Source organism: Urocitellus parryii, chromosome 5 (assembly GCF_045843805.1).
Source record: "Urocitellus parryii isolate mUroPar1 chromosome 5, mUroPar1.hap1, whole genome shotgun sequence".
Classification (NCBI taxonomy): Eukaryota; Metazoa; Chordata; class Mammalia; order Rodentia; family Sciuridae; genus Urocitellus; species Urocitellus parryii.
In genome coordinates this window covers 74,093,229-74,106,539 of record NC_135535.1, presented here as the reverse complement: position 1 = coordinate 74,106,539, position 13,311 = coordinate 74,093,229, and the positions used below count along the sequence as shown (strand labels likewise).

General features: G+C 33.7%; 1 protein-coding gene across 1 annotated transcript in view; it reads left to right on the top strand.

Moving 5' to 3' along the window:
• The first annotated feature begins 12,387 nt into the window (after window positions 1–12,387).
• The window catches only part of Cntn1 (contactin 1), a 71,803-nt gene continuing 70,879 nt past the window's right edge, over window positions 12,388–13,311 (top strand). The window contains exon 1 of the mRNA XM_026408514.2: window positions 12,388–12,448. Within this exon, the coding sequence (XP_026264299.1) occupies window positions 12,388–12,448 (61 nt within the window). The remainder of the gene's footprint in view (window positions 12,449–13,311) is intronic.

Genomic DNA, 13,311 nt, shown 5'->3' with positions numbered 1-13,311 from the left:
AGTTGAAACTCTAAGACCTACAACTGTACATAATAGGTTCTTCAATATATTAAAATAAGTAAATATATTAAAATAACTAAAGTTGCCGTAAACGTTTCCACATTGCTAAGTATATCATTGATTTTGCACATCTACATTGTGAATTATAGTGGCAACTGCACTGCATTAGAAAAATCATTAGGTCTCAAAGAGAGGTCCTATTGTACCCCTTCTCCCAATTATAAAAAAAATTATTGAATTACCCTCAACCAATATTAAGTATTGTATAATGATTCTTCTGTTTCAAGAGCTCTGAATGAACACAAGTGCATAGCATTTATAGGTGCTTTTCATTTTAATTATCAGATACCTTCCATGACACTTAAATCCCTTATTTTTAAAAAATTTTTAATTTTTTTATTATAGATGGACACAATATCTTTATTTTGTTGTTTTATTTTTATGTGGTGCCGAGGATTAAACCCAGTGCCTCATATATGCAAGACAAGTGCTCTGCCACTGAGTTACAACCCTAATCCCTTAAATCGCTCTTATTAAACACACACACACACACACACACACACACACACATTTATTGACCCATACACTATGCAAAGTATTTAACCCTTATTAGAAATATAAGGACTTGTATGAATCATGTTCTTTTCCCTTAGTAATTTACAATCTAGCTAATAAAGAGAAACTATCATACGTCTATGTACATTTTTCATCTAATTCTCATGGGCATTATTTTTCCCATTTCCCAAATGCTAGCATAACTTTCCCAAAGCCATCCAGCCATACAAATCAGTACTAATTTATATCTGCAGTTTGTACTTGTCTCTCAATCTCACTACTGTATAATAAAAAAATCTAAAATGTCAAAACCATAGGTCCAGTTTGCTGACCAGTTTTATGGTCGGATATTGTTTTCTACTTATTAATTATTTTCATAAGCAATTAAGATTTCATAAAATATCAAATCTCAGCAAACAAGTTACTTCTTTAAAATATTGTTCTTCTAATCCTCTGAAATTGTCTTCAGATATTTTTGTAATAAAATATAACTATATTCAGTTGTAAGTGGCCTTGCATTTAAAAAATAAGCAAGAACATAACAAGAATGTATGACTGAGTAAGTGCAACAATTTCTCCAAGAGTTCAGAAAGGAATTTTCTCTATTAGTCAGCTTTTCACCTCTGGGACACGATCCCAGAGATAGTAAACTTAGAAGAGGAGACATTTATTTTGACTCATTATTTCAGATGTTTCAGTCCATGATTGGTCAGCCCCATTATTTCTGGACCTGTCGTGAGGCATTACTACAACATGGCAGAGGAACAGGACAGAGAAAAGCTGTTCATCTCATGGCAGTGGGAAGCAGAGAGAGGATGGAGAGAGAGGAAGGAGCCAGAAATTAGAGATAGACCCTAAGGGCATGTCCCCAAGGAGTCACTCCCTTCAACTGGGACCCAACTCCTATAGTTTCTACCACTGGTAATGCCATTGAATTATGAATTCCCATGGCTTAATCCATGGAGGACATCAGAGTCCTCATGATGTAATCACTTCCCAAGAGCCCTACCTCTGAACATTGCTGCACTGGGGACCAAGCTTTTAACACCTGAGCTTTTGTTGTAAATTCCAGATCTAAACCACAGCAATAAACAAATACATAATAATAAGGTTTTACTGAGTAAGCCAGATAGTTGCTCCCAGACTTTAGACCAGGGAAAAGTCCTCTGAGGAGAGGATTGTCCAAGAAGACCATTTCCTGTAAGAATGAATTTTGATCTTGGTCCTGAAATGTATATGAGACTTTTATTTTCTTATAGTTAAGCTGAGGTTAATCTTAGTAGCTACATTATTGGGTTATGTTTATTAACTGAGTTAATACTTATGCTTTTAAAGTGCAGCCTGGTTTGCAAGTTGCAAGATAGAGTGGATTATCTTGACTACTAAGCTGGGACTTTTAAATAGATCTTTTTATTTCTATGGCCTAGTATAATGTCTATAAAAATTGTTCAGTAATATTTGTTGAGTGAATTATGAAATGATGATGTATCATTGATAAATTTTGAGCCAGCAAAGGACAAGACAGTTATATTTTCTGAAAGTAAAATCTAATTTTATATTATTTATATTGTGTACTTAGCTTCAGAAATCTGGATATATGTTCCTTAAAATAAGCAATATACAGACATTGCTTCCTCTTGGTGGTAGGGATTAAAAGGTATATTTAGAGAGATGTTTCTCATGCTGGTACCTAACTAGAATCTAAGCTTCTAAGGTTTGACAATTTGCCTCTATTTCTTTTACCAACTGAGACATATAAGAGTCTTTCATATAGTAGGAAATTAATTAGTATTTGTTGTTTGCTAAAACTTTGATTTGATATAATAAAACATGTACATTGAGAGAGAATAAATGAAGATTTAAATTTCAGTTTTTGCATGATTCATATCTTTTTTCTGTAATTTTATATGAAAGTATGCATGTATTTACTCTTGTCCTCTTGGCTACTTAATTAAATTTTATACAAACATGAAAAAAAAAATAGACCAAGCTCTCTGTAGGCCTCAACACTGTGTTGTCAATATAAATCCAACACCTCAACACCCCAAGATCTTCAGGATTCAGGACTTAGGGAGTCTCTCCAGTGTCCTTTCCAGTAATAGTAATGGAGCCTTTGAAAGGAGTATGCAGCCCAGAGCTGTCATAAACCAGAGCGCTTAGGATTAAATATTGGGATAATATTTTCTTTCAGGACTATTCACCAGCTACTCATTACTAGGGGAAGAAACCAAAAGTTCAACCCATGGCCTTTATGCTCCTGCAATTTAACCACACTTCTCCTACAACTTAAGTGATCCCAGGAGAGTATGCTCTGGTCACACAAAACTCTAAAGTTTTCTGAATGTGACCTTTATTTTTCTACTTTATGATTTCACTGTTGCTATTTTGTTCTGTTCATGTGGATCTGTTTGTCAAATATGGAACAAAGATTTGCTGTTTTTCATCAGCCAATAAATTTATTCAATGTATATTAATTATTTATCCTCAGTATATAAGGCAATGTAGGTAATGTAGGTAGAAAAATGCACAAGGGAGTTCTTGATGTTGGGAAGCATATTTAGAAATTTCCTTGCTGAATATTTATCTCTGATCTACCTATACTTATGCTGCTCCTTCATAATTTCTGGACATGGTAGATACTTATGTAATATAAGTATTACATAAGTACATGATAGATACTTATGTAATATAAGTATTACATAAGTATAAGTAATAAATGAATGAATATTTAAAATTAGCATCCAACAGCTAGGCACACTGGCATATACCTGCAATCCCAGCTACTGTGGAGGCTGAGGATCACAAGTTCAAGGCCAGCTTGGGTACCTTACTGAAACCCCGTTTCAACATAAAAAAATTTTAAAAGCTGGGTATTTAGCTCTCTGGTAGAGCACCCCTGTGTTCAATCCTCAGTTCTGCAAGAAAAATAAATCACATTCCATCTACCTTTATGTGATTACTATTTTGTAAATTCTTCAAAGAAAATGAATCAAATTTTCTGGTTTTAGAACAGCATACAATAAATATGGATGTCTAAGTGGTAAAATTACACAAATGTTCATTGAACTCCTCTTATATGTGTTTAAAAAGAAATGCTTGTTGAATTTTAAAAATTGAAGTGCATTTAAAAAAAATTATCTTGTGCTATTTCTAGGAATAAGGACTTTAATGGTTTTCCTATAAATGGCTCCTTAGGTCATGTACTGATCTAACATGCTACATTCAGTGATTCTTCCCTTTTATTTACAAAATAGACTGTCATGATCACACCATGCTCTCCCAGGAGGAGACATGTCTTTGGCGTATCTCTTAACCCGAACAGCCACACAGGAGTTAAAAGATTATCAACCTCATTCTTCCTATATGTGTGGGTCTTTTGTCAGAAGGCATTAAGAAACTCAAGGTACCCTTGGACAGGTGGAATAGAATCAGTGCCTGCTCTTTTACGTGCAGAACATCAAGGTACTGTGCAGTATGGAGCAGCTGCTCACATCTTGAGCCTTTGCAGAAACATGAGAGCAAATGGCTTAGAGAAGAGCCTCTGGAAGCAGAAATGACAGTAGCAATGAAGGCTTTTTATTAGATGTGGGCATCTCCACAGAGGAATAAAGCCATATGGAGGGAATATTAAAGCTCGGGAGGACCTTAAAAACTCCCAGTGTAAATTGAGTGGGCTCTTCCATCTGGCACTGTTTCTTCACAGGTTTGTCCTTTTGTGCAACCCTGTGAGAGCAAAAGGGAAAGAAGTTTGAACATTCAGTCTTGCTGGCATGGGAAATTTTTTTCTGCTGTCAAAGACTTATTAAATCCAACTTTGGATTTTTTGATATGATTCACATGGAAGGTATCACAGCACACATTCCTTTGTAGTAGTCCTGTTATCGCAGATCCATTTGAATGGCAGTTGAGCAACAAGAGAAGTGAAAAGCACAGTCAGGTTGGTATAGTCCAACGAGCTTGTCTCATAAAAACGTTAGAACCCTTCCAGATATTACTCAAAGCCCCATATCAAAACACCTTTTTAATTATGATATGGCAAAGTTAATCAGATGTAGACAGACTATTTTGTCTGGGTGGCTAACTGCCGAAGTAGAATACAGACATAATTTTAATAGATAGAGATAGACTATTAAATGTTTCATATCTTCTGATTTTTATTTAGATTTTTATAATTTTTTTGTTGGTGCATTATAATCATACTCAGTAGTGGAATTCATTATGCCACATTAATATAGGAACATAATTTGATCACTCTTATTCCTCAGTACCTTCCCTTTTCCTCTCTTTTTCCTTCCCATTGATCTGCTTGGTCTACTCTACTTATAGCTCTTTATTATCAGCATCATTATTATTATTTAAATTAGTGCATTATAATTATATATATATGCAAGTGTGATTCATTGTATTTTATTCTTACACAGACATAGCATTATTTAAAGTGCATTGCCTGAAGGTGTGGCCTTAGAACACACTTGTATGAACAAATTCACCTATAGATTGTCTCTGGGAGTGGTGGAAATATTACAACCTTTACTTATTGTGCTTACTTCAATAATTCTTGAACCATCTATTCCTTGGGAAGTTTTATCTAACTGTTGATACTTGGGTTATCCTCAGAAACTGATTATTTTTATGAATTGCTCAGGACTCTTGTCTAATTAACAAGTGCACCCCAATGCTGTTAAGACAGGTGGCCCCTAGACTACATTTTGCAGAACCCTGGCCTATAGTCATGAAAACTATGTTAATCATTAAATACATAAAAAATCCTTTATTGAGATCTAAAGCAAGAATATATTTTAAATATCTTTTTTTAAATTAAGCAATAAAAATGTGAGATTAAAAACTATCTGGAATAGGATTCAAATCCTAGCTGCTTGTCTTTGAGCAACCCACATGATTCCTATAACTTGTCCATCTCTAAAAATCTCAGGTAGTTGGGGACAGGATCAGATGAAAGAATATATCAATTAGTGATTTGCAGCATTTTAAGCATGTGTGAATGTGTTTGTGTGTGTTGCTTGCTCCTGAATTCTCCTCGTGTATCTGAGTTACCTTGCTACACTTCCGTTCTCCCGTTTATCATCTGACACAAAACAGTTTCTTTCCCTCCTCATTCCTGTAAATCCTTTACCACAGGGTATTATCAATTGCACTTCCCCTTGTCCCTCAATTCCTATTAAACTTGCCTACCATGTTTACCACATTTTTGTTGAATACTCATTTAGATTTTCAACAACAATTTTTGACAAACCTCACACTTGATTCTGGTGACTCAGAGTAAAATAAAATTTGGGTTTGCCCTTGAGTAGCAAACTGATTTTTATTAATGTGTTGGTAAGAAAGAGTTTGAGTGGAATCCCATAAATATGCATGTGAATATTGCTTAATAAAACATCACCTCCATTGTTCATTGATTTAGAATAAGATTCTTGAAATTTCCAATGATCAAGAAGTCACATTGCTTGATTTGCTCATTATTACTCTCTTTTTTCCTTTAGCATCTCAGGATTTGTAGTTTCGAGAAAAATAACTGTGATATTGGCACCATATCAGTTTCCTGTGAGAGAGAGTTTGGAATCAGCAGGGCCTTTCTGCATTTTCTCAAGTTTTATGAAGTACCTAATGACATACACACACTCCTACGATGTGGGACAAAATCTTCATAGGACTTTCTGTTTATTCTACCAAGTAATAGTGATGGTTTCCTGAAATCCAGTGAATAAACACAGCTGCTTCAGTGATGGTCCTGTGTGACACCATTGTGAAAAACATGCTATAAATACTATAAATGTGATTACACTATTTTGAAGTTCCTCTGGATGCATTACATCTTTTAAAAAAATAAAAGAGTAATTAACTTTATCATAAATCCAATTATCAAAGATGTTAGCATCAGTTCTGCAAAATGCACGCAGGCTGTGCTATCAGCACTAAATTAATATCCGTATCTGCAAAGAGCCTCTGGATTCCTTCCCTCCCCAGTATCCTGTGATTTATTAAATTTCACACTTCCCACGTGTTATATTTTTTAAAATATTTGCAAATACATTGTATGGCTTCTTTTTTCAGGTATCCTTCACATGCAGTCACATGGTAGGTTGTGTCAGGGGCTAGATTCTTGTCATCTGAAGACCATTGCAAACCACTGGAGCTTTGTCTACTAGTCAAGCAATATACTGTTCTATTTTGACAAAGAAAGGATACTACTTATATAATAATTTTCAGAAAGTGGAGGATTTTCCTTGATTGTTTCCTGTATTCCTTGGCTCAAAGCACAATGTTCTTCAGATCTTTTTATTAAATATATTTGACAATATCAGTTAGTTGTTCAAACATTATGTGTGCTTGCAGAATAAAAGGTTAAACAGAAATAGCAACAATTTGATGATAGTTTAAAGAAGTCACTGTGAAGCCAAAGCTGAAATTCTAAAACATACCACTATTCAGCTGAAGAAAGTTGTGTCATCTATTTTTAAGTTGTATTTAACAATCTGAAAGTTAATGGAGAGATATAATACTTATATGAAAGTATTTAATGAACTTAGCATTTAAATACATACTATCCCTTTCTTAAAAAGTAGTGTTTTAAAAATTCAAAAACCATTTTATTCCCAGGAATTTTCATTTACTCAACTTTATTCCACTATTATGAGCACATGTCATAAGCTAGTGCAACTGCACACATACAAATTACTTAATCCTCACAATAATTTTCTAAATTAGAAGGGAGATGTCCAGTTTTACAGACTGGGCAACTAACACTGGGAAGATTAAGAGATGGAGCAGCAGGGGCAGTATTTTAGTTTGATTCTGAGAATAAAATGTCCCCCAGTTTTGAATTGACAAGTAAGAGGTATTGGTGTCTTTCAACTAGAATAATCTGTGCTTATCTCTAACAACCTTCTTTGAAACATTTTCTGGAAATAGAATTCAATAGCAAATGTTCTTCAGAACCAAAACAGAGTGATGGGGATGAGGAACCAGGTGAAATTTTACGGAGGCTGATTATCATTTTAAAATCACCTTTCATCGGTTGTGTTGAAGATTTAAAAAAAAAAAAAAGTCAAGATTTTTTTTTCTTTTTAAAACAGAGATGGGGCTACTTGCTAATATATCTGATTATTTTCTCAGTGTTCCTGGAATCTAGTTTCCCCTCAATGTAGATAAAGTAAACCATCAGTGCAATGACAATTTTGTTTTATTGGTCTTGATGGAGCACATTTTCATTATACAGCAGTATGAAATATTTCGTAAATAATTGTTAGTGACTAAATGCCTGCTTATGTATTGTTGATGCTGTTCTGAATAATTTATTTGAGCTATCTTGCCTAAGAACATAAAGAAGAGCTAGACAGTGTCTGTCCAGACAGAATGCATATCTAGCTATGGTGCTCATTTCTCAATAAGAACCCTAGAATTATCTAAAGCAAAGAGGGAGAAGGAGAGAGAAAGACAGGCATGGGGAGATTGAAAAAAAGAGAGTGTTCCTATTGCATTGTTTTTACCACATAACAAGGCACTGTTGTTACAATACATAGTTAAGAGATTCAGTAAAGAGTGCTATTGAAAAGAGGAAGCTGAATTCATTTGGACGTTAGTACAGCCCAATATATCAATGATGAGCCAGTCACCAGAGACCCACAGAGCTCTGATGGATTATGGGAAACGATATCCAACAGCCTGATGCCAGATTGGGGAGTATAAGAGTCACAGGGCTCTCTGAAAGCCAAAACATTCAGGGACTGGCCAGCCCACAATGGTCTTGGGGAAAGGAATGCGTGCTGGCTTCTGATCATTCTGTTATTTCAGTTATGGAGATGGAAGAAATCTGCCTCTGTAACTGGCACATTTGTTAGAGTTGCATGTTTTCTTCCTGTGTCCCTTCATTTGCTGCAACCCTGCCAGGCCCATGGAGGCCAGAGAGGGGCTGTGACTTGCTGAGTGCTACTTCCTCAAGAGAGAACTAGAAAGGGCAGTTTCCTCCACATTAGCAGGAATGAGCTTAGCTTCTCTACTGTGCTGCTGAGGGATGTGATCAGGAGTCATGGATGACTGGACCACTGGTAACACAGTAGAGCAAATCACCAACAGAAAACACATGTGTAAACAAGATGTGAAAGATGCTTTTATACCCAACCCACAAGAAACCCATTAAGTGAATTAAATTAAGTGCTGCCTGAGTGATGGCTCACTGTCCTACTTAAATGGCAACATTTTAAAGGAGGAGATAGCATTGTTAAGACAGAGAGGCTCAAAACAATGAAAGAACTTTGCATTCTGATTAGAGTGTGCTGTATATTCAAACTGAAAGACAGTTTTCCATCAACACTCACCTAACTGCATATCTAAGAGTGCTTTAGAATATTGATATTTAGAATATCTTTAAGTCATTGTAATCTCTAAGATCAAAGCCTCAAGAAGAGACAGTGTTGATACCTATTGTCACCATCTTATCCTTATTTAAGGAAAATAAAATTAAATATCAGTTTGTTTATGGCAAGAACTTTGGAATATACTAGAATATACTAAGGGACATGGTCCATTCATTATGACATAATAATACACACACACATATATATATAAATAAGAAATAAGTCATATACACAATTTCATGTGTATATATCATGAAATAATTATATATATATATATATATATATATATATATAATATACATAATGAAAGAATGAATGGGCCATATATATGGCTAATATATATGTGAGCCATAATAATGAATGAGAAACATATGCCCTGCCCTGACAGGTGTATGGCCTAGTAGAATAATAATCTAATATTTACTAAAAAAAAACCATACTAAATATCTCACAGGCAAATTATCATGTAACCCTTATAGCAGTCCTAGGAAATAGACATTTTTTTATATCTTAGAAGTGAGGAAAATGATAGTCATAATTTGAGTAACTTGCCCCAAATTGCAAACTAAAGAATTATTGGGGTAAAATTTAGACAAAATCTATCTGGCTTTCTCTTGGATTATTTTGACTATTTATGGCACAAGTTCCCCCATACTGTGATTGTTATGAAAGGATGTGTTAAATAACATGCTAGACCTAAAAAGAAATGGTCTGTATTTTGTTTTCAGTTTCCTAAAATCACTTGCTCTGTGTGAGCACAACCAATCTTTCTTAAGACTTGCTCCACTTTTTTAGACTATCTATAAAAGTAATGAGTAAATCTCCCTGCCACAGACCATCAGAAGAAAAACTCTCAAGGACACATTCAGAGGACTAGAACTTCATTCTTCACCTCTATTTCCTTTTTTCTGTGGTCACTGGCACTTCCTTTTCACTCAATACCCAAATTGCGACAGGATCCCTTGCTCTTAAATTTGAATACCTGTGAGAGTCATTTAGAGTTTTAAATGATAATAAATAGTATATTAATAAATAAATTAGAACTTTTAAAACCCAGTAATCACTGTTGGGTGCCATTAAGCTGTACATGCTTTGTGATTTGTAACTTTTTGCAATATGTTGTCCAAGTCAACTTTTTTTTTAATTGATAAAGCAACAGTTTTTACATGAGTTACTATTTGTGTTTTCTACCTTTCTCTTCATGAAAGGAGGTTGTCCTCATTATTGTGCATAACCTAACTGGAAGAGTTAGAAACCAAAGGACCAAGAAAATGCTCAAGGGCACATTTGTGTGTGTCTGAGAAAGCTTAGAAAGACACAGCCAATCTGCACACATTCTAATTATTCTCCTCTAGGTCTATATTTAGATACAAATTATACACTGCTTCATTGAAATAAAAAGCTAACCCTTCCACAAGTCATTTCATTGATTCTCCTGCGCCCAAAAGATTTGTTCTTCATTCTTCATCTTTCTTATACTATTTATTTTTCTTTCTGGTCAGTCCTGCTTAGTGAAAGAAAACTAAAATAAAAATTCTAGATTTTATATTTTCTATACAGATGTATAGTTCATATCTTCTCAGACTCTCTAAGAGGAATAAATTGGTTATAAATTAATATCAACAATTAAAAATTATCTGTGGGGTACTTTTCTCCATTCATATTCTAAATATTTCCTGCTTAAATTTGACCCATTTCCATTGTGTTCTTTAAGAATCCAATTCAAATTTTTAAATAAATAGATTAATAATTGGAGGTTAATAATAATTTCAATATACTGAATGTAATAAATTATTTTATCCTGGCTCATGTGCTACCAGTAAACATTTGCAAAGTGTTAGAATTCTTGAAAATCAAGGTTCTCAAAATCCATCATAACTAAGTTAACTGGAGCCAATATTTCTCTTCAGCATGTTAGTGAAATATGAGCAATTAGTAAAATTTTGTTTTTGCTCTTTTGGATAATACTCAAGTATATTTCTATGTTGAATACTACATGATTAAGTTATTATTTTAGAATGATTTCTTGCTGTATATTACCTGCTGTTTTGTACTCATTTTTAGGACATGAGATTTCAGTCATTCTATTTTAAAACACTTGAAACATCATTTAATGTCTTTTCAAATTGAAACTCTTGTTGGCTCCTACTGAAGAGGTCTTTTCTTAATGGCCTGGGGATGTATTTTTCTCAAGGAGTCTCAGGAATAAATGGGTTTACAAAGTAATTGAATGACTTAAATCTTAGAGTACAGCAGCTCCACTTTCATGCCCTGCCTGTCACACTTGGGCACATGTTCATAGTGCTGTACTTTACAATGATTTCAATTAAAATGATTAACATTATTTTTCAAATTTAATAGCATGCAAGTCCAAATAATTATCTCATTATACTGACTTGTGTACCTATCTCTATTTCCACTGACCTAGGAACTTCTTCAGACCAAGAAACTCTGCCTTTCTCTTGATTCACATCTTATCCATATGCTTAGTCACAGTTGCAGCTAACAAAACTTAAATTGTTGGGCCCCTCATTTCCATAAGATATTCCAAGGCCCTGGGTGAAATCTCAACAGTAGGAGCCAACAAGAGTTTCAATTTGAAAAGACATTAAATCATGCTCATTGATTTTTGCAAAATTTGTAAGATCAAGATATTTTAATTAGACAGTTGTATAGTTTTATAGCTTAGTTTACATTAGTAAGTTTGTCTCCTTGTCTTTAAAGAGATCTGATTGTTGAACTAGATTCGTCTTTGCTGACATACCTGAGTAATTTACTAATTGTTGAATGAATGAATGAAAGTGAAAGTTAGAAGGAAGAATGAATACATTCTTAATTGTGTTTTGTATTAAAAATCAGCACTGTGGCAAAAATTCTTCACAAACCACCAACAGGTAGTACTAACATATCACCCTCTATGATACCTATGTGTTTACAAAGCTTTAGTACAAATACATCTTTAAATGAATCTTCCTATCAGCACTTCAATTAAATTTAATTTTCAGTAAAAATGATAGATATTGGAACGTTGACAATTGTAGTATTTGTTGAAAGGATTATTATACTCAGTGGTTCAAAGAAACTCGAACACACACCTGTTAAGTGACTTGCTTATGCCCAGGGTGGGTCGGTACTGGATGTCAGCCCCGTGATATTGAATATACTCTTTTCATTACAACAGTGTCTACAGATGTATTTAAATGAGCTAAAAATTATTCTACGACAAAAGAAGTACAAAATAAAATAGAATTAACAATGTTGTTGGCCCCAAATGATAAATATTTTTCCTTCTTTCCTTTCTTCCTAATCCTGTCCCTACATTTCTCTTCCCCTCCTTCCATTTCTTTTCTCCTTTCTTCGTGCAGGTGTTTAATACTACCCAACTGCCAAACAGCTAAAGCTTTTTATTTTCTTTTTCTTTTTTTGGAAAAGTGAACGAATTTCTATTAAACACAAGATGAAAATGTGGTTGCTGGTCAGTCATCTGATGATAATCTCTTTTACAACCTGTCTAGCAGGTAAGAATATCCTTTGTATATTTTCCATAAATTATGCCCACATAATCCATACGTTTTGCATTTCACTAAATTGCTTGTATGAAGATAAAAGTAATGTTTTCTTTTGACTTCTGGTTCATAGAAGTAAATAAATTTAATGTTAGGGTTAGCCCTATTTTTTAAAAATTTTGCTTTCAATTAAAATTGATAGGATTTTGTTATCTCATGTGGTAATGTGATGGTAACTGTTTAAAATTTGAATATCTAAGGGGAGGGATTCCTGGCATGAAGCATTTGTCTATTCCTGAGAGTAAATCTTCTCAGGATGGTCAGTTTCAATTTATTGTCATTTAATTTGGAAATAATGTGTCTAGTTCGTTATTAAATGATTATTTTCACCATCCAGATAGTGATATACTTAAATAAATTCAACAGTGAAATGCAGTTAAAATATTTTTAAAGTAATGATTTTGAACATGTGTTCCCTTTGTTTTTAATATAATTTATTTATTTGTAATTTAATAATAATATAAATGTTAATTATGTGTTTAACAAATGATTCATAAAGTTTCTGTAAATTAATAATCACTTCTTGAGAGTGATTATGAGTGGATCCAACACAATATTGAATTGTACATACATTTGTCTACTTTAGTTAATCATAGGTAAATAATGTTGAAAATAATTTACAATGTATGTAGGCACATTCACAATACCAAAATAGTTGTGAGAGTGTTCCAATTTTTAGGACGAATATTATAGGTCTGTCATTTGAAGACAAATATGAACCACTCAGAGATATTTCCTTCAAGGAAAGATGCATCATATTTTTATCTGAAATTAGTATTTTCTAACAATCAGTCTTTCTGATACCTTCATCTCAA